Source organism: Pezoporus wallicus, unplaced genomic scaffold (assembly GCF_028554395.1).
Source record: "Pezoporus wallicus isolate ANWC-B61680 ecotype Strahan unplaced genomic scaffold, APGP_CSIRO_Pwel_v1 contig_4844, whole genome shotgun sequence".
Lineage (NCBI taxonomy): Eukaryota > Metazoa > Chordata > Aves > Psittaciformes > Psittacidae > Pezoporus > Pezoporus wallicus.
This window is the reverse complement of record NW_026638972.1, coordinates 209,899-232,627: the sequence shown is the minus strand read 5'-3', so window position 1 is coordinate 232,627 and position 22,729 is coordinate 209,899. Positions and strand designations below refer to the sequence as shown.

At 36.8% G+C, this 22,729-nt stretch overlaps 1 protein-coding gene across 6 annotated transcripts in view; it reads right to left on the bottom strand.

Moving 5' to 3' along the window:
- The window catches only part of EPHA7 (EPH receptor A7), a 179,019-nt gene that overhangs the window by 49,078 nt on the left and 107,212 nt on the right, over positions 1–22,729 (bottom strand). For all 6 annotated transcript variants that reach the window (XM_057413495.1, XM_057413490.1, XM_057413494.1 and 3 more), the window contains exons 6-7: positions 8,980–9,104; positions 5,283–5,451 (exon numbers count right to left, since the gene is read on the bottom strand). In XM_057413495.1, the coding sequence (XP_057269478.1) occupies positions 5,283–5,451; positions 8,980–9,104 (294 nt within the window). The remainder of the gene's footprint in view (positions 1–5,282; positions 5,452–8,979; positions 9,105–22,729) is intronic.

Below are 22,729 nucleotides of genomic sequence, written 5' to 3'. Positions count from 1 at the left end.
TAGATGGTGTGTTAACAATGGTTAACTGGTAGTAGTGGTAACTGAACTGGAATGTCTACATGAGGATTTTATGAATTCCATAAGATCAGGTTCCTGTTGCAGACTTCAGAGGTTCCCATAGAAGCAAAAAAACAGACTTTTATTTGCTCTGTCTTGGGAGAAGTAAGCCAACCAACATGATTTATTTTGTTACTGACACTGACTTGTACCAACTACTTTCCACAAAAAATAATAAACAATTTCTTATACTACACAGATAAGGAATCATTTGCATTAGGGGGAAGTTCCCTCCCCTTCTCCCCTTCAATTTTATCTCCTAAAGAAATTGTAAGTTTTCTATGTTCTATCCTAACGCAGGTGAAGAAGATCTCATTATTCATATTGGTCTTAAGCTGAAAAGAACAAATGCTTATCTTTGATTAACTGTACATTTCTGAGATATCCAGGTCAGTAGGATGCGACTGCAGGCCTGCATATATCCCACTTGTGGAACTTTAAGGAAATCAGTGATCACTATCTCATGCAAAAATATAGGTACACAGGTAATACAACTCAGTTCCTGTAACATCACTAGGCCATCAAAGCAGACAACCCCAAACAATGCCAAATTTATGTAAAATACAGCCCTTCCTAAAGCTGTTCACTTCTTACTATGAACTTCAGTGCAAACCTCACTTAAAAGTCCAGAAGAGGCAGTACCCTGTGACAATGGCAAGGGTGCAAAGATACAACCATCTAACAGAGTTTGACAAAATACCCAGCCCAGCCTGTCACTTAATCTAGCAGCCAATTTGAGTGCATAGAGGTTGACATATGTGAGTGGGTTGCTCTGCATAACTGCCTCTCAGATTCTGGATACTGGCACATGCAGTAAGCAAGCCAAGGGGGGCTGGAACTAGATGATCTTAAGGTCCTTTCCAACCCTAACTATTCTGATTCTGTGATGTTAATTGGGGTCTGGGAAACTGCTGGGGACATAGCACACTGGCCAACTAGTAAGGTAAGATTCAATGTATGATATATTTTTACATTTTTAAAACAAAACAAAACAAAAGATCTGATTATGGGCATGGTCTGGTATGAATTCAGTGACAGGAGTCTGGCATTTGCCTTCATTCAGGTACTCTGTGCTGCTTCTCTTTTCTGTCTTATGAACTCAGTCTGTTAGTGTAAGGGCGAATCAGAATCCAGCTTCTCGAATGATCACTGTGGTTTGGCAGAAAAAAAAAAAAGATGCTAGAGTGTTCTTAGAGGAATGATTTTGAGTTGCAGATGATCCTTCCAGGGGGTGCATGATTTGGTTACCTGTAACTGGTGCTGCCACATTGGTGATGGCAGGGAACCACCAGCAGGACAGGGAAGTCTGCCCTTTCTACTGCTTAAACTGTACTCAGACTCAAGAGGGTGAGACAGGGACTTTGTACTTGGGCAATTAGCTACAGCTAGTCTGATATTATGATATTTGAATATCTAAATGAATGACCACATTCAAATCCAACGCTTAACTGAAAAGAGTTAAAAGCACCTTTTAGATATATATGGTTGTAGGGATGGGAAATGCATATCCAAACACCTTGGAGGATTTAGAAAAGGAGCTCAGCTGTAAAGCTGTGCTGCTCCTCCAGTGACTTCTCATGAAAGCAATCTGAAACGTATGAGTTGCAGAAAAGAACTGCTGATGAAGCCCACCATGGAAGTGTTGACAATAAATTGAGTTCATTTAGGCCAAATATTACTTCCTTATATATTATGCTTTATGTCATCTATAAAAATTTGTAGTAGTGTTTTAATTCTGACAATAGGAATAAATTTTGCCTCTGCATATTACTTCAACCTTGCTTGATTAAAAATGATTCATGGCAAAAGGAAAAGGCAAATCTTCATGCCAGGTTGTGCTGAATCTTAAAGCTGTAACAAGTGGCAAAATCCCCTTTGATTAAAAAAGCACAGGATTATCTTTAGATGCACTGGCTACAAGTCACTTAATATAACTTTAAAACACTTTAGTAAATCAAAAAATAAAATTACCACTTAAGTGATTTTCTGTGCATTTGTGTTTTCTTCCTGGGAGACTTTCATCTCTAATATCATCAATGATTTCAAGAAAAAAACCACAGTGATTAAAGTACTTGACTGTGGCAAACACAGCTCAAAGTACTTTAATCACTGTTTGTACAGTATAAAATAGAAATAGCCTTACTTTATAAAGTATTTTTACTTTATAATTTTAAATTTTTTACATAAAGAGGCATGCAAAGCCTAACATCTAAGATATGTGCAAGTACAAGTATAAACTATGTATATTTTATATGTCAGATGCTATTAGTATAATGGACATCATGCGGCCCAAAAATCCAACCGTATGCTGGGCTGCATGAAAAGAATATGGCCAACAGGTCGAGGAAGATGACCTCTTCTCACCCTCTACTCTGCTCTTGTGACACACTGCTATTTAGCTATGGGGCCCCCAACACAAGAGGGATGTGGACCTGTTGGAATGAGTCCAGAGGAGGGCCACAAAAATGATCAGAGGGCTGGAGCACCTCTCCTATGAAGACAGGCTGAGAGTTGAGCTTATTCAGCCTGGAGAAGTGAGGGCTCAGGGGAGACCTTAGAGCAGCTTTCCAGTTCCTAAAGGGGCCTACAAGAAAGCTGGAGAGACTTCTTACTAGGGCATGTAGGAATAGGACAAAGGGGAATGGTAAATTTAGATTAGGAAGAAATTCTTCACTGTGAGAGTGGTGAGGCATTGAACAAGTTGTCCAGAGAAGCTGTGGATGTCCCATCTCTGGAAGAGTTCTAGGCCAGGCTGGATGGGGCTTTGAGCAACCTGGTCTAGTGGGAGGTATCTCTGCCCATGGCAGGGGGGTTAGAACTAAATTTATCTTTAAAGCCTGTTCCAACCCAAACCATTCTATGTGTCTATGACATAAGTCTTTAAATATTTAAAAGTGCCCATGCTGTTTCTTTCACAATTTATAAACAGGAGCAGAGTACAAAAATCTACTTAATGGACAGCACCAGCCAAAAGATGCCAACCAGTTGAAAAGCCAGGAGAAATTCTAGCTGGCAACATGACCAGCTGATTGTGGTGGTCACTATATATATTCTTACATAAATACATATATGTGTGTGTGTATATATGTATATATATATTCTTACATAAATACATATATGTGTGTGTATATATATGTGTATATATATACACATATATATATGTGTATATGTATACTCACACTACATATATATATTCTTTAAATATGTCAACATATTTAAAAGCTGCAGTCAGAAATCCACTGGAATAATGAAAAGTCAACACCTTTAAATGGTAGCATAACACTGGTTTACTGCTCACTTGTACAGTACTTTGCTTGAGGTGTATTTCCTCAAAATGATCCAGTAAAGGCCTTCCTTTAAAATGTTAATGAAAACACAGGACATTACATGGCGTGTCAAAACACAAAGCTGGCCTATGATATGAGAAAAATCTGCTGTGCATACTGGCCAAGGGTGTCCCTGGTTTATATGCAGTTTTTCATCACAAGAGTCATAAAAAGGGTGCATGGGCATGGTCAGAGATGCATTTATTCTAGGATTTCCTGATTTTCAGTATGTTGACCAAAGTCTAGTCAAGACTGTTTACTTCTGAAATTATCTTTGCTAATCTTAGTGGCTACCAGTGTACTTACATTCAGTACATAAAAAACACTCAGGTAATTAAGGAAATGCTAGGGAAACATTTTGGTCTACTAATTTTAAACTACTATGGACAATAAAATAGCTCACTAGTAGAAACATATGACAGATTATGATAGACTTTTAATTTGTTTTCTGGAAATCTACTCAAAACAAATTAATTCTGCCTGTACTTCAGGTTCCCATTTTGCAAAATGAGGATTCTGCTATTGACTCTTTCTAAAACAGAACCCTACAAATGGAAAGTATGCTATCAGACACAGAGCTAATAATATTAGTAATAACAGTTTATTGCTGCTATTATGATAATTGCTATTTCAATTATGTCTATTAGATATGTGGTATTATTCATTATTGATAGTTTCCATATTCTGTGTGTAACCCAGGTGAAATCAAGACCTAACTGCTGTGTTTTAAGAATAATACTGACAAACTGTTCAGGAGACATCTGGCTGCACTTAATAAGATGCATTAGAATCACAGAATCAGAATCAACTAGGTTGGAAAAGACCATTAAGATCACCAAGTCCAACTGTTAGTGTACATCCACATCTTAGATATGCTGCACAGAGTTCAGAGTTGGCATCTTTGTAGACCATGTATTCTCAGCTCCAAACCTGGCTGACCCACTGTCAGGAAGGTTAACCTGAAGCAAATGGTTCAAAACAGAGTTAACCAAATTTAGGTCTGTGACAGAGCAGTGAAGCTGCCAGGGACACAGGCAGTGCCTGTGAATGGCCCATTTGGGTCAGAAAACCCAAAATGCGGAAGATTTTCACCAAGCATGCACTCACATATCTACAGTGGTGAGGAAAAAAAGGTATCAGTGTGATTTTTGGACAAATAAGGGCACAAAATTGAGTTCAGGATAGGATCAAGGACAGAGCAAACTCTCCCAAAATGTTATCCCTCTGCTGAGCTGTCACAGCCAGATTCGCTGTACTGAGACTGTACTTCAGCTTCATACTTTCCACTGTGAGGGTTTCTGAGAGGTTGTGTTTTCTTTAGACAGCTTACAATGTATCACATGAGCCTTAAAGAAATCTAGTATCTTTGAGACCTGTTTCATTACTAAACCGAGTTGAAACTAGCCAATGAAGTCAAAAGACACTAAAGATGGACATACAGCTTAAACAACACACACATAAACAAAACTATAAAGAATTTTTTCAGGAAACCAAACAGGGTAAAAATGACCTGGAGCAGACTGTGGGCTTAAATCCTCTTCCCTCCTCTCCCCAGTTACAGAAGAATCTAGTAGAGTTATTCAGCTCACCACTACTCATTTCTCGAGGGGGGAAAGAGGTGCGTATTTGAAAGAAAAAAGTATTTTTGTGTTAGAAGACCATCAGAGGAGAAGAAGCTGATACATTACAAATCTCCAGCTATTCATAGGATTGTAATCTGCCTCTGTGTGGTAGAAAATATAATTGAACGCATCCTTCAAAATACAGTTACAAAAATCCACCTTCATGTAGAACTTCATTCTTTCCAGTTTCAATAATATTGCCTATGGCTCTTTCCATTCTTGCTCTACTTACTACTTCTTCTGAAACTGTTAATTTCATATAAAACTAATTGTTTACCTGTGGCTTCTTCTAGTGTGGCAACATCCAGTCTGGGACTGTAATTTCCATAACCAGCAGCAGTAAAAGCACGAATCTGGAAAACATACACTGTTCCTGGCTTTAGGTTATTAATAGAAGCTGAAGTGGACTTGGTTTTCATTGTTGAATAGGTCCTCTCCCTTTGATCCTGGAAACAATAGGACAAAAGATTAAATTACATTTACAGGTCAGATTTTGTCATGGTTGCACATCAACAACTGACAGCCAGCCAGGGTAGTTTATTTCAATTTGTTGAATGCTTTTTTTTTTTCCCCAACATAAAAGTAAAGCATACCCCATGGAGTATTACAAAATACTGTCAATGCAATGAGGAGCTCTAAGTATAACATAAAATTCAAATGGGATGCTCATGTTGTTACCCATAAAACATCCAGACATAAAATGATTGCTTCTTTCGCACTGATAACATTTTGTGAGACTTTGCTGAGAAAACAGCTCAACCACAGCTTTCCAATAGGATCTGTGGGGTCTAAAGAGTGCAAGGACAGGGAAATTTGTTCTTTCTTGGTCAGAACCCCTTCCCTTGCTATCTTCCAATACCTTTAAAATATATCAGACTGCCAATGTATAATAGCCTGGATTTTGCACCAAATTCTGAAATCCCTAACTCAGTTTTCATTTAGTTTTTTTTTTCTCTGAATTTTAGCCTTTTCTCAGGTTTTAAAGCTATGGCATCGAGAAGAACCTAGGGAAGTAATCTCAGTATGACACCCCCCAAATCTGAAGCTGTAAGAATACGAACCCTATGAGTAATAACTCACTTTCAAATACTACAAAAGCTGTATCACAGATCATTACAGTATTCAGAAAGCTCTACTTATTCATCACATTTACTGATCCAGATTATCTTTCAGCACAGATATGTGCAGCCCTGTTGATTTTCAGTAGCAGATGCAACCCTGATTTGAAGGGCAGAAGAGATGAATTAACCAACCATCTGAATGCACCACATGACCAGAGAAGCATGAGCCATACGAGGCAGTGCTAATGAGATGAATACAGAGGGAAGGAATAAATCTGTAGCTCATTTCAATAGCACTTTGCCAGCTAAAAGTGACGGAGAACCTTCCCCTTTTGCAGTCAGTAAAGCAGCAAAGGCTTTTGCTGAAATACAGGGTTAAATACAACATAAATGATTTCTTTTCTGAGATTCAGTAATGGCTGCTCTTGGTTCATGCCCTCTCTGTTATTTGAGCAAGCCTACCAACTTGGCTAACCACAAGTTTCTGTATCTTCTCCAAGAGGGTTTAAATCATCTGTGAGGACCATGGCGGAATGTATGTTGGTATGTGAGAAAGAACAGGAATGCTTGAGAGATGAGAAACAAGTGTAAGGAAAGCGTAAACAGGTTCAGGAATGAAAGCCACAGTGGAATATCTGAGTTTGCGTTTTAATGCATAAATAAGGCTTATCTGAATTGCCAAAAGTTTTTATTCAAAATAAATAAGTAACAAAGAAATAAAAATAACCTGTGCTAGAAATCTCGTAAGAAAGGCTTGGGAGATTTCAGGCAGTTTGCATTCCAGCCCTAGCCAGAAATAAGAGGTGAAAAAAACACTTATCAGAATATTTCAGAACCACAAAAATGTTTAATTTCACTCTAAAAGGAGCTGAAAGTTCAGATTTTATTTTTTATTTATTTTTAATTCATAGAATCATACAATCATAGCATGATTAGAGTTGGAAACGACCTTAAGATTTTCTAGTTCCAACCCCCTTACCAGGTCAGGGATGCCTCACACTAGATCATGTTGCCCAAGATTCTGTCCAATTAATAACACAAAACTTAAGCTGCCTCTCTCATTCTGAGTAGTAGTTTATGAAGTACCTTTTAAGCTGAACTGCATTATTTTAGAAGGAAGAGAAGTATATGTGTTAAAATTGTCTCACTGAATTAAAGGTATGTAGTCCAGTTGATCTGTGACTGTGCATAGGATGAGCTTCTTATTCTTTTATTAATTTCACTGTACTAAGTATAAAAAAACTGGTAGGTTTCTTTCCATTGCAATGTAACTTTAACATCAGTTCTTCCCTTTGCAAACACAGGAAACTAGTACCAGAATTCTGTTTATTCAAAGTAACAGCTAACATGATTGTATGGGGAAAATAATACAAGCCCCATTAAAAAAAGCTATCATCATATGAAATGTCTAGTATCTCAATAATTTTTCACTGCCTATTTAAACTATTTTAAGATATTAGAAACAAGTTTGCAAATTAAAACACCCCCAAAAAACAAAGAAACCAGAACAACCCATGTTGTTTGGTTTGTAGTTTGAGTTTTGTTTTGTTTGTTGCAGTTTTTTTTTTTTCTTTTTTGCGCAAAGAACAATTTTGCCTTTGGCAAATATGTAACTTTTTTTTATTTTTTTAATGTGTGCACACACACACATGCTTGAGGAACAAAAGCTCTGCTAAAATTAGTACTTTTTTTTTTAATTGATTACCTATCTGTACATATCTGGTAAATTTTGTTATAAATGATTAAAGCGAACAACTTAAACTGGGACTTAGCATCCACAAATAAACATTTTATTCCCTTCCCAAATCATATAAAGATCTTTTGATAAGTATATTTGTGCAATTCAGTGCTGAAAATTGGATGTGACACTTGATATTAGATCCAATCTGGTCTGAATTTACCTAATTCTATGTTACCTAGTAAGCTGACATTCTCTTTTTGATATAGATATACTCTTACCTTGTTTGCAGAAATGAAATGTCTTCAGAAGCAACCACAAAGGAACTCCTTTGTTTCTTTTGCCTTTTAATTATTTCTTTTTTCTCTCAGAATGTTTTAGAAAAATTAGGAATATGTTACATGCTGTAGGAAATTTACTAGAGAATCTGGAGGAGGCAAATTTAGTCTGGGTCCCATGGCAAACATATAGCTGCAGAACCTGCCTTCACTCTGCTTTCATCCAGCTTAAAGTTGTCAGAATTTTTTTATTCTGGAGTACTTCAAAGTTATCATGAATGAAGCCCTAGACACCCTGAAATGAATGACAAAACTCCGCCTGACATCAGTAAGATTGCCATTTCACTCTACCAGAAACAAAGATCACTTCACCTACTGCTGAAAAGCAGCCCTCAATTCATTATTGTGTTGAGAGAACAAGTGAAAAATAAATTTCACAATGCTGGGACTTTTTAAAAGAACAAATAAGGAATAAGACATATTTATCACCTGAAAATGTAGGAAGTGCTTTGGAAGTTTTCAGACATCAAGTTGAAGCTGCCTAGCTTATAAGGAAATACCAAATGCAGTCAAGAGTTATATCTGACATATCCTCACCAGACTGGAATTACAGTGACATAGAAGGAAATGAAACTAGCTTTAAACACAATGTAGAAGAGACAGGAAAATTATAAATATCATAGTAAAATATCCAAGTCCAACTTGATAGAAAAAGAAAGGGGGAAAAAAGGGCAGATTTCGAAAGGATATTTAATTTTTAGGATACCAAATATGAGATATACAGCAGCAGTGACAATTGCAGGGACTCACCAGTTATTAAAAATGAGCAAAATCACTATGACTTTAAAGAGACAGAATAGTTGACAGCTAATGGCTTGAACACTGCTCCACAACACAGCAAGCCAACATGAAGCAAATGGCACATTGTTGTAGATTACAGATAATCTTAGCACTTACTTTCTCATAATACTTGATTTCATATTCAGTAATGACTCCATTGGGATGTTCTGGTTCCTGCCAGGAAAGCTCCACACTCCTCTGCAGCACTCTCTCTTTCATTACTCCACTAACTTGCGAGGGAGCTGTTTGGACAAGATGTGTCAATAAATAAGAAGCATATTTGCAGGATGCTTAAAATCAAATGTCATTACTGATCCGCCCCATGCTGAGCCACTTTCATTAAGGTAAAAGAAAGCACCTTTTCATAGCTCACAATTCAAAGCTAATGAATATTCAAGCAGGACCCTATTGCTGTTCATAAACTGAGAATGGAAATCAAATTAAAGCACAAATAGCAAAAGTGGCATTGTTCAAGTTAGTGCAAAACTGAGATTGATGGGGCAGGAGTAACAATTAAGCAGACTGACTCTGATTAAAATACCAAAGTAGATTTTGAGATTGACGTGTAGTAAATTAAGAGTCTAAATATTTATTGCAAGTTTTTGAAATGCACATAAAAAGAAAAATAATATTTTAGAAACAAAATCACATTTTAGGCTGATTTCATATAATTGATTCCAATTCCACTTAAAAAATTAGCTGTCACACTATTTGATTACAACGTGACTTGATGGTGAAAACAACTATGTTGAGAGACTAAACCCCCTTTTTCATTACTTCAAACCTTTCCGGGACATTCTCTGTTTAGAGCTGAAGTTCCTGTATTTGGTCTTGGCATTTTTTGAAAGCGTGAGACTACTCACGAAGTAGATCTTATAAAATAAAGGAGACACTGTCTTCCTCCACTTCATTCTACAGACATACATACACGCACACTTGCATGCGTGCACACATACATATGCAGTTTCGTAATAAACAACATCCACACACCTTCTGAAATTAAAAAACCCCAAACAAACAACAACAATATACAAGCATTTTAGAGTCACTGACTCTCATTTAAAAATGTTTAAGAGGTAACGTAATAAAATGTGAGGTACCGGAAAAGTAATCTGCTTATCACCTTATCTCTTCTTTAATTAAAAAAAAATGATAAAAAGGCAGATTTTCTTCTGATGTGTAGTTCCAAAGGAGGCCAAACACTTCTCCTTAAACATACATACTGCCTACACGAATGTAGAACAGAAGACCCGTAAAACCAAAGTTCTTTAGAAAACAACTATGGCACTGGAACCATGCAGAACTTGATCTTGTTCTCCTTCAGTTAAATTGGAATAATTCCACGGTGTAACACTGTTCATGCAAAAGACAAATAATGAGAGGATGTGATCCTCACCTCCCCATCATTAAAATCAAAATGACATTTACAGGAACACGAATTTGTTCATATTTGGAAAGCAGATTCAGACATTGGAAATGAAATTAAAATTAGAGAAAATGTTTTTATATATTTTTCAAATAAAGAATCTAGTACTACACTTGATTCTATAGAAGTATATATAGTATCTAGTACTATACACGATTCTACACTTGAATGTTTGAACAAAAATTCTGAAAATTTTAAACATTTTTCTAGGTTTAAAATAGAACCACCTTATATCAGAACTGTATATAAAGCTTTCACTATGTAAAATAACATACAGTCTTCAGGTAAAACACTATACTTATCCCATGCAACAAGCAGATCAACTTCACTTCCTGTAATTTAAAGAAGCTAGAAATAAAACATCTAGAATGAGCACTCTTGTAGCATCAAGAATAAAAACATGAAGTAAAAATATCTAGCATACAATCAAGATAATAATCCTCTAAAATCCTTAACATTTTATTAATTTCTTATTTAAATTGTGAGATTTCTAGCCTTTTTCATTACATATATATTCATGCAGGTTTTTAAATTAAATATATTTGCACTTCATTAGAGGCTTCAAGAGTTAGTGAAAATTAAGGATTGAAGCCATGCATGGCATTTTTTCCTTATGGACTATTATGTTGTATATAATCAATATAATCAAAGTTGAAGACCCCTTAATGTAGTCTGCCTGATAAAATCATAAAACTGTATGATGCAAACACCACAGGCTGATACACCATTCCAAAGCCAGGATTGCTTTCTTTTGCTCTGCTTGCATTCTCTTTCTATAAGCTTAGAGTATTTTCAGTCGCTAATTAGTTGAAGACATTCTTTTTCGTAGCTAAGAGTCTGGAATGCAGCAAACTAATTTACCTTGCTGTGATTAACTAGTTCTCTTCTTTGTCTGAGTATCACAGCATCCTGGCTGAATTTTAGAAAGTTCATTATGTTTCATGCATAATGCTTTATCTCATCCAGATAAATGTTTTCAAATTGCTAATTTTACTTTTCTAGATGCCAAAAAATGTTAATGTTCATACTTATTATGAAACAATTTTATATTCCCTAGGTCACTGGAGTTTGTTCTCAACATTTGCTGCCTTTTCTTTTAGCTTATCAAATGCTTTCATTCCATTGGTCATAGCATTCATTTTTTTAAAGCAGTGAAGCAAAATGAACTCATTTCCTCTAGTATTAACTAACTCTATGTATGTGGGGAAGGAACAGCAATGAGGAGAAAGAGGAACAGAAAAGGGGGAAAATGTTAATCAGAGAAATAAAATATACTATGCTAGATTCCTACTTAACATCTGGACAAAGCACAACACAAACGGTCAAAGTCCATTCTTAACAAATTCAGAACAAAGTCTCAATGATTTATCAAAACAATGCACTGATTTATGAAAGACAGCATTCACAACTCTTTAATAAATGCACTCTTAAATATATTTCCCAGTCAATTAATATTCTTTTAAATCAAGAATAGTCAGATTTAAAGCTGGTTTTGGCTTTGGGTTTTTCTGGTTGTGTTTTGGCTTCCCCCTCCTCCCCACTAAAACTAAAAATGTGATACTTTTCACTGGGAGAAGACCCACATGAGGAAGAAGAGAAAGTCCAACCTGCAGACTGTATATGTTGATAGCTCTGAAGACAATTATGTTATGTTTTATTCCCATACCACATGATACTCCTAAAATCCATTAGTTATCTAAGCTTATTTTGTGTCTCCATGTTTGTTAGAAGGGAATCATAAAATCAATTGAAGCCAGAGTATCTTCTTCTGCCAAGGTACACCAGCTTGTTGTTACTGCAAGAAAATCTCTGTAAACAAGAGCAACCACATAAGCCAATCTATTGATGTGAGAGGCTAGACACATATGCTATTTTTATTCTGCCTTTTGGGTTGCATTTCTTGATCTGTGCTTAATGAGAGTGTACAGGTGAGAAGCACTTTGTTCTTTATTCTAGTATAATGATTTCCCCTGTATTCTCTCTGTTGCTCTCTTACAGACGGTTTTGCATTCATATTTTATTTGTTCTGGTTTCCTGACAACTCCTTTTAAACCTTTAGCCCACTTCTCATTGGCTATCCATGTTAATTAATTAAGAACCCATTTTTAGTTTTGAAGCAACTCTGCTTGAGCAATCCTGAAAATAAGTTAAAGCATACAATTCTCCCCTAAATACAAGATAAAATATGGTATTAGATCACCAAACACCCCCAAAACTCTATACAAAAAGAATTAAAAATACCTTTTTTGTTCCCCTTGATAGCTGAATCATCATCATCATAAGCAACTATTTCAGGTACTTTTAATATTAGTAATCTAGTTCTTGCCACTCCATCTATACCAAAGCTGTTCAGACACTTTTTACAGCATTTCTAGACAACTAAGTACCCAGTCCTGAATGATTTGAGCATGCATAATTCCTACTGTGTCACTTCAGGTTACAAAGAAGCATCACTTCTCAGAATCACTATTTCCATAATATATTACACTGGGGAACATGGGCTGTTCAAAACACTATTTGCTATAAACTTTCTTTCTGATATACCTCATCTCATTCTTTTCTCCTTCCTGCTGACACAACACACACAGCCTCTCTGGGATAACAGGCAGATGTACCTACAAACGCTGCATATGAAAGTACTTTGAGAATGATAGGCCTTCAGCACACTCATTCACCTTTTTTAAATGCTTCAAATATACCATTCAGCAAAAGGAAAAATTGATTTTCACCAGGTTTCAACATCACAGACACAGAGAAATATAACTCTGCTGGGCTTTACTGACAAAGCCTTCAAGTTATATAGATTTCAAGCTGGTCATCATTTTCAGATCAAGTCATAGAATAAGTTACAACCGAGGTGTCAAAAAGAGTAGGATATTCCTGGGAAATATTCTGCTCCTGAGAGAATATTGCATCTGGTAGATGGATGTGTTACATCCATACTGCTAAGCCAAGCATATGGTATACTATTAATATGTGCAAAAACTTAGGTATAAAGAATTGTGGTGATTATTTTGGAAGGCATTGCTTTTTTTCCAGAGTTTTCTGAAAATGTTATAATATAATATTGCTCATGCCTTTAATCTCTATGCTTAGCTATTTTTTGGTTCTCATGCATAATATTTCCCTTGATCCACAGTGTACTTGCCAAGAGACAAAGTCAGATGCAATATTAAATCTTTTGTACTTTGTATCAAAAAAAATCCAAAAGTACAAAATAATAAAATAAAACAATAAAAACTGAAAAATAAAAACAAGTGAACTGGACTATCACATATAAGAGGAACTAGGCATAATGCCCCAATTGCTAGCACAAAATCAGCTGTAACACCTTTTTATTGACACCAAAGGAATGATACCTAGCCATTTCTCTAAGATTTCTTAAAATCCTGCACCTTGAATGTATCTTGATTCCATGAACAGCATTAGTCATGGATACTTCTGATTTGATAAAAAAACAAAAAAAAGCGTCTCTAGAAGCAACATACCTGGTGTTTAGGAGCTCATGTGTATAAAACAAATTATTAGAAATCCGCAGAAATAAGGGTTGTAGTCCTGCAGGCCCATGTCATGGTCAAAGTTTCATAAATGAGCATGAGTAAATACTCTCAGTGCAGGACCAAACTCTATGATAATAAATACTACTAAACCTATACTTGCAACTCCATGATTTGCTATACAAACACTAATGAATGAATGGGCTATCAGCCTTCTTTATCGTCATTTTTATATTTTTTTATCTTAAAAGAGCACTAATGTGCTTAAGTCAATCTGAGCTTCATCTTGTACTTGCTGCATTCAACACTCTCACAGCATGGGACCCTTACAGCACTGGTTCTCAAAGGACAAAAAGATCTTAGCTGTTGGGATCTTTCCTTTTCACACTGTGAAGATAGGCAGCAATTACTCATAACCAGCAGCTTTTCATACAGAAACAAAGAGATCAATTTTTACACCCCTGTAAAACTGCATCTTAGGGCCCAATGTAAGTTTTATGTTACATGAAGCATTAATGCCATTTTTCTCCAATGGCGTTCTACAGCAGTTGGGTGTGTTTTGAGTATTCAGCCTGAAGGGGACATCACTAACAGACACAAACCATGGTAAAACAGGGATATCAGCATCCCAGTGGCTGGGATGCTACTATATTATTTCTTTTTAAAATGTCTTTGCTGTCTCCTTTCTTGGCAGAAATCTTTAGATAACAGTTGCTTTGACTCGACATCTATTTTAAGTGAGACTGGAATCTGGCATCTTACCAATAACAAATGCAAAATGAACCTATGCATATATACATGAAAATAGTAGCAGAAAATTATACTGTTGTTAGCTTTTAAATGGTTGTTCAGGAGGAGAATACGAAACTCCCTATACTCTATTAATGGTCCTACACCAAGATTACCCAAATGGCACTCTTCTGTACTGGCTTGCATACTAATTTGCTCCCAAGAGAAAGTGTGTAAATGAAATCATAACCTGGCCTCCCACCATGCTCTGAAGGGAAACATAACAATCAGAACTGCTGAAATTACTAAATAAGTTGGTAGGCAAACAGATTATAAACTTTGAAGACACTGTCAGAGGTCAGCATGTGGCACCATACTGATTTTTATGCTGGTCTGAAACAGTATGCCTCAGGATACATGCCCTCACTTGCTTCTAAGGAGCTGTCTGATGTACAGAGATGTCACTTGAAAGAAAACTTTGACAAGGGTTTAAAGGTACTGGGCAAATTTTAGAACTTTACTGTGTAGGTATTCCCTTATTTGTTTATCCTGCTTCCTATAAATATAAAAAGGTTTTGTGTGAAAAAAAAAGTTATATATAAAAATATTCTATCTAGATAAATTATTATATTATTGTATTAAAATCATTAAAAATTTCAGAGCCCCATAATATAGAAGTGCTACTCAAGACATGATAGAGAACTGCACAGCTTGTCCTTTGAATGCTTGGAGGAAAAATGCCTGCATTTCTCTTCATAATTACACTAACATGTACAATGATCTTCATGCTATTTGATATGACATGTCATGCAAAAAGATAACAGCAAACAATACGATCATTTTTAAACTGAGTGTTATTAAATGTATAGATGGACATTCATAAAATTTTATTTTTTGTTACAGTGTATTTCTCTCCCCTCAGTTAAGTCTCCACATGACAAAGCAGCCCATGATAACAGGTTACTGAGTACCACTGTATTATGCCATTAGTACCCATTGCTTTGGATCAATGACAGAGAAATGCCCCACTGTGTTTACAAGATGCAGCATTCAAAAAGAGACCTAAATAAATCAGATATTTTACACTAACAATATCCTACAGAGAAGTCATTTTAACTTCCTCTCTGACACAGTTTACTTTCTGGCTCATAAATATAAGAGAGTGTGCTTACAGTGCTTTGTAAGCCATGAGCAGAGGCACACACAACTCTTCGGGCCGCTTGGGGATGTCCCGAGTGCATGTTAATAGGCAATGTAGTCAAGCAATACTTAACTGCATTACTCAGTTACATTTTTTGCCATTGGTTTTGTGGCTTATAAACTCTCAAATTACTTGCTCACCTACATAGAGTAACAGAAATAGTTCATAAAATCATAAAACGGCTTGTTTGAAAGGGACCTTAAAGATCTAGTTCCAACCCTCCTACCATGGACAGGGAAATCGTCGACTAGACCAGGTTGATCAATCAGGCCTTGAACCCTTTCGGGGATGGGGCAGCCACAATTTCCCTGGGCAACACATTCCAGTGTCTCACTACCCTCACAGTGAAAAATTTCTTCCTTATGTCTAGTCTAAATCTATCTTTTCTTACGTTGGGGCTCCAGAGCTGAATGCAGTACTCTACCTGAGGAGTCTCATGCAGAGGAGGAGAGTCACCTCCCTCAACCTGCTGGCTATGGTCCTTTCAGTGAAGGCCAGCATACTGTCGGCTTTCTGGGCACACATTGCCAGGTCATGCCGAAATACTTGTCAATCAACACCCCCAAGTCCTTCTTCGCAGGGCTGTTTGCAATCCATTCTCCACCCAGATTTTGTATTTGTGCTTGGGATTACCCTAACCCAGGTGTAGGACCTTGCACTTCACCTTGTTGAACTTCGTGAAGTAGGCATTCGCCCACCTCTAAAGTGTGTCAATGCCCCTCTGGATGGCATTCCTTCACTCCAGTATATCAGCCAGACCACAATTTAGTGTTGTCAGCAAACTTGCTGAGGGCACACTCAATCCCATTGTCCGAGTCGCTGACAAAGATGTTGAACAAGATCAATCCCAACACCGACCCCTGAAGGACAACCACTCGTTACTGGTCTCCAGCTGATCACTGAGCCATTGACCACAACTCTTTGAGTTGCCATCCAGCCAATTCCTTATCTACTGAGTAGTCCATTCGTCAAATCCATGCCTTTCCAGTTTAGAGACAAGGACATTGTGCAGGACAACACTTGTGCTTTGCACAAGTCCACGTACATGACGTTAGATGACATTAGCCAAATATTTTTGCAAATCAATAAATAAACCTAAGTCAAAAAAATTAGAAAAACAAGAAATATGTTCTGATCTCCCTAATATTATTAGAAAAGTTCTAAGACAGCTTATGCTCAAGCAGCATTCTTATCAAATATGTAGTGATGTAATAATTGTCCATATCTTTTATATGTCTGACACATTTAAAATAGTTAACGGTTTGATGATTCCTTCATCAAGCTCAAAACTCACCAGCTGGATCAGTTTTATAAGCTGACTAGTCTGGCAAAATTCTGGGGAGGAAAACTAATAAGAAGAAAGAGAAAAAAATTAGCTGAAAGAAATAAAGCAGTTCAGAAATATCAGGGCTGACAGTTTGTCTATCATGTTTGTTTGAGTTTTTTTTCTGGTCAGAGTCTACATCTAGACCCAGTCTATGAACTCCCCTGTTTCTCCTCCCTGACATTTGGTACAAATATTACTGTCATGTCTGTATCCCATTTCTTCCAAAACTGGCAACTTGGGCATCAATCAGTGCTGAACGGATGCTGAGTTGCATAACAAGTGACAACATTGACTCCCAAGGTATCTACATCTCTTGCTTCGTGAATAAGTTTTGACATGTTAGGCACAAACCTGATTCTTACAAATGTGTTAGAGTAACAAACCAGCCTTACAAATAACAGAGAAGGGCTTTTGTTCTCCTGAAGCATTTGTTTTCCTTTGCTGAAGAAATATTTCTATGTTAATTAGGTATTTCTTTTGTCCTGCCTTCTTTTGTGATTCATCTTTCATAACTCTTTTTTTTTAATTTTTTTTTTTTTTTTTTTTTTTTGCAGAAACATCTGCCACCAGCCTTTCAGTAAATCCTTGGCACACAGGTATTATTCCTCATTAAAGAAAACAAAACAGCACAAAACTCCCAAAAGATGAGGATACTCTTTTCCCTGGTGGCCTACTCAGACACATTATGTTCTCCTTCTGTTTCCAGTCATCTCTGCTGGCAAGTGTCAATTAGAGAGACAGGTTTTAGGGAACAGAAGGATAAAGCACAATTTACAAATACTTTCCTCTGGAAGCAGACAGGTGTAATGACTGAGACTGTTTGCTGTAATTGAATTTCATGCTGTCATCTATTCAGTCACAAATAGATGTTAAAAAAAAAAAACAACAAAAACCAACACAACAAAACACACACATACAAAAACCAAAATAAAATCCCCCAAATGCCACAAACAAACAAAACCTCCAAAACACCAAATCATAACAACTTCACATTGCTTCTACATAGCTAATTTTGTCACCCTAGTTTGACTTCGCTAAAAGCAAAGATCGCCTTAGCTGGAGGGTATGAGGTGATTATAACTGTGGCTTTGGAGGCCTATGGACTAGTACAATTATTAGTGTAGGATGTCCAAGAGACAATTGAATGAATTCCAGGCCCATAACAAAGAGTTTTGTTTCAGACACAGCCAACCAAAATCTGGAAACAAAATGCCATGCCAAAAAAAAAAAAAAAAAAGTTGATCAAATATTAACAGAAAAACATATAAATATTCTATAAAGATATCAGCACAAAACAATAATTATCACTGTGCCAGAGGTTTGATCACACTGGCACTTTCAGAGACATAATTGTTCAGTGGGGAAAAAATATTACTATACTAACATTCCTAAAACGTGTACAACCTCTGTTCCAGCCTTCCAAATTCCTGTGAAATGCACTATAATGGCCCTACTAACGATGGGCATATTTCTGAAAGCAGCATTTGCTGAAAGCAGGGTGGCATTTGCAGGGAACACAACAAGAATTCCTTGCAAAAATGGCTTGCCCTTTTTTTTTTTTTTTTTCATGTTATGAGCCTGTACTTCTCCCAAAGAGCACTAAATCTCTAGAATTTATGGAACTAGGTAATTATCTACCAGGGAATCTCTGCTGCAGTAATACCAAAAGTAACAAGCCTGAAGTTAGTGACTATGTATAGGAGTGAAAGCCATGTCTATGAGAGGAAGCTCACACACAGCAGTCAGCCTACGACTCCCTTAGTCAGGGTTTGTGGAAGAAGCGATTTCACTGACCAGAGTCAGGTCACCACTGTGGAGGACTGCCACTAACGTAAATATAGTATTTAAAATTTCTCTTAAGGTATAAAACCACACATACATTCTGACAACTGAGAAATAATCCATTTGATACAATGCTGATTGTCCCAAGTTAAGTAATTCTGGAAGTATGCACGAGCTGTTAAAAAAATACCGTCATGCAAAAGCAGAAGGAAACCCCCTTATCTTAAACATATTTTGTAAAGTGAATCTAGCTGATTGATTTGAATATACAACATAAATTAACACCTTAACACCAGCAATAATTACTTCAGAGATAATCCACATATTTACTTCATAGTAAAATAAAAAAATTTGTCTGAAAATATCTTCAGCTTGCTTATATTTGCCTTTTTTTTTTTTAACCAATAACATTGAAACTTGTGACAGGAATTTCTAGGACTTATGCAACTCACATATGCTAAATTGGCATGATTTTTAAAAAATGGATCCCTATTACAACTATTATAAAAACTATTACACAAACTGTAAGCTCTAAACATAATTTCCAAAAGACATTTAATAATCTTGACTTCAAGTAAACATTGATCCCTAAATCCCCTTGCTGCTTAAAATAATCTTTGTTTTGGGTTTTTTTTATTATTTGAGAACATGCTATGGTTCAACACTTCTCCAGCTTCTGCTCATTGGAAAACTGCACAAAGACTTGTCTGATGCAGAAAGTTACTAAACTGGAAAGACATCAATCATTTAATGAAAGAATTTACTATGTGATTTTAAAAGCTGTACAGAATCATCACCTTTTTACAGGCTTTCTAGTGGCTTCACTTCCCTGAATGCTATGAGGCTCTAAGGGAAACCCAAGTTCTATATCCAAAGGTCAGATTCTTGGAGATTTAGATTATAAAAATGTCAACTGCACAAATTATAAACCCACTTAGCTTTCTGATTAGTTCCACTTTTAGCATACCATTTAGGGCTCAATTCTGACCTCTCATCAATTATATTTTAGTTTAGCTGCGCGATTTAAGTTAAGACACCAATGGGAATAAGATCAGAATCAGGTGCTAAGGGTAAAGTAATTAAAAATGTAATTACCACAACTGATCATGCAACATAGCTGTATCATTAATTGGTTACTTGGGTTTTGGTTTGTTTTTTTTTTTTTTTAACAAAAATATTAAAATTTCTTTGCCAGTTTCACAGAGATAGGTTTTTACTTTTTTATTTCAGAAATAGCTCTGGATGGGATCCAGATAATCTAACTTAGGCACCTGGGTGCAGCTACCCTTTAGGCAACTACAGCTCTCCTAAATTAAGTGCTTAAATTCCCCCAAGTAGCTTTGCTCTCTGTCAGAGATATAAGTGCATTGGAAAGATCCAGAAAGAGATCCTGCCTGTTTAAACTGAGACCCATAAATTTAAAAACATCTTAAGGGCTTTGAAGACTTTCTTCATTAAGTACTTAGTGAATTTAGGCACTTATTTTAGGAGAAAGAGATGACTTGGTACACCAAATAAATCTGGTGTGTAACACCTACTTTTTAGGTGAGGTAGACTCAATCCTTCTCACATACTACCTAGAATTTCTTCCTATCTCCTATATTTTCCCAGGGAACCAGGAGGTGGTTACCCTAACCCTAAGGTAATTTGGAATCTGCTCTGACTTACCTTTCATGCAAATCTTGTAGGATCCAGCTCACTGTGTGCAATAGTGTAAGTCTAATTCTTAATAAGTTTAGAGTTATTTTCTTGAGCTGCTAGCTAAATACTGTAACTATTTACGTAACTCCAACTTCACAATTGCAGGGAATCAGTGAAATGCTGAAAATATTCATAAGTAGAATTGAAGTGTGAACTACCATTTTAATTAATACAAGCCAACAAAACAAAACCCAAACCATAAAACAACAAAATCAGAACAACAGCTTCTGGATCTGATTCTCTTTCAGTTTTTAACGGCGTGAATGAACAGTGACAGTGACTGCACTGACTTCTTTCCTCCTGGATGTTGAACTTAAATCAATATCCAGGATGAAGGAGATGATAAGTAACATAACTTCAGTTACTTCATAGTAACGGAAACCACGCAACATTTAGTCAGAAAGGTTAAAGAAAATAGATAAATTAAAAAAAATAATAATACAAAGCTGGTTCTGTTTTATTGCAAAATTATTCAGCATATTGCAAAAACAAGCAAACTTGCAGAAGCAGTCTTGAATGCTTTATTATGGTTCTAGTTATCCTGAATAATGAAGTTTAGATCTAATTCTCATTTACCCCACTCATAGTGAAGGTACTGGGGGAGTGCAGGTTTGGTCACTCTTTCAGACTGCATGAAACATATACTGTACTGTTAAATAAAAGTATGGAAAAGTATCTACACATCTTATGAGTCCTTCAAGGTTGTAAAGGATACAGCAAAAGTACAGTAAAACTGGAACGTCACAGAAGAAATTAAACTTTAGTCATAAACATAGCATTATTCTGTGTTTTTTAAAAAAATACCACTTCAATTAATATTTTTCTATGAGAGGCCCCAAGTTTACAGTAGAAATTATTGCTACCTACATATATATATAGCACAAAAGCTGTAGTCACCACCAGTATCAAAAGACTTAAATTTAGTGATTCCAAGGCATATCACCAGCAGAGCAACTCAAAATACTGAGCACAGTATAAAATACGGTTCATATTTACATTAAACAAACAATATGACATCATTTAGACCAATAGTGTGTTAAATACCTGAATGTGCAAGCTTGCACCGTACGCAAACAGAAACAGAAATAGGACTATATGCTATGAATAGCAGTCTACTGCCTTATTCATTTGAAAAAGCTCCAGTGTAATTATTTATTCACATGAATGTATTATAATACACATATTAAGATGAAAAATCAAGGCAGTCAGGTGACGTTCCCGATGACTGGGAAAAGGGATGTATAAACCTCATTTTCAAGAAGGTGAAAATGGAAAACCCAGGGAACTACAGACCAGTCAGTCTCACCTCTGTTCCTGGCAAAATCTTGGAGCAGATTGTACTGGAAATCATGCTAACGCACATGAAAAACAACAAAGTGGTTGGTGACAGCCAGTATTGCTTCACTAAGGGCAAATTGTGCCTGACCAATTTGGTGGCCTTCTATGAGGGGGCTGCAGAACTGATGGATAGGGGCAAAGCAGTTGATGTCATCTATCTGGACTTGTGCAAAATGATCGACCCTGTCCTACATGACATAGAGTTATAGAGTCATAGAATGGTTTGGGTTGGAAAAGAACTTAAGATCATGTAGCTCCAACCCCACTGCCATGGGCAGGGACATCTCACACTAAACCATGTCACCCGAGGCTCTGTCAACTTGGCCTTGAACACTGCCACGGATGGAGCATTCATCCTTGACTATAAACTGGAGAGACACCAATCTGATGGATGGACCACTCGGTGAATAAAGAACTGGCTGGATGGCTGCATGCAAAGAGTTGTTTGTGGTCAATGGTTCAGTGTCCAGCTGGAGACCAGTAACGAGTGGTGTCTCTCAGGGATAGGTGTTGGGACTGATCTTGTTCCACATCTTTGTTGATGACATGGACAGTGGGATTGAGTGTGCCCTCAGCAAGTTTGCCAATGACACCAAGCTGTGTGGTTCGGTTGATACCCTGGAGGGAAGGAATGCCATCCAGAGGGACCTTGACACGCTTGTGAGGTGTGCTGATGCCAACCTCATGAAGTTTAACCATGCCAAGTGCAAGGTCCTACACCTGGGTCAGGGCAATCCCAGGCACAGCTACAGGTTGGGCAGAGAAGAGATTCAGAGCAGCCCTGCGGAGAAGGACTTGGGGGTGCTGGTTGATGAGAAACTTAAAATGAGCCAGCAGTGTGCACTGGCAGCCCAGAAAGCCAACAG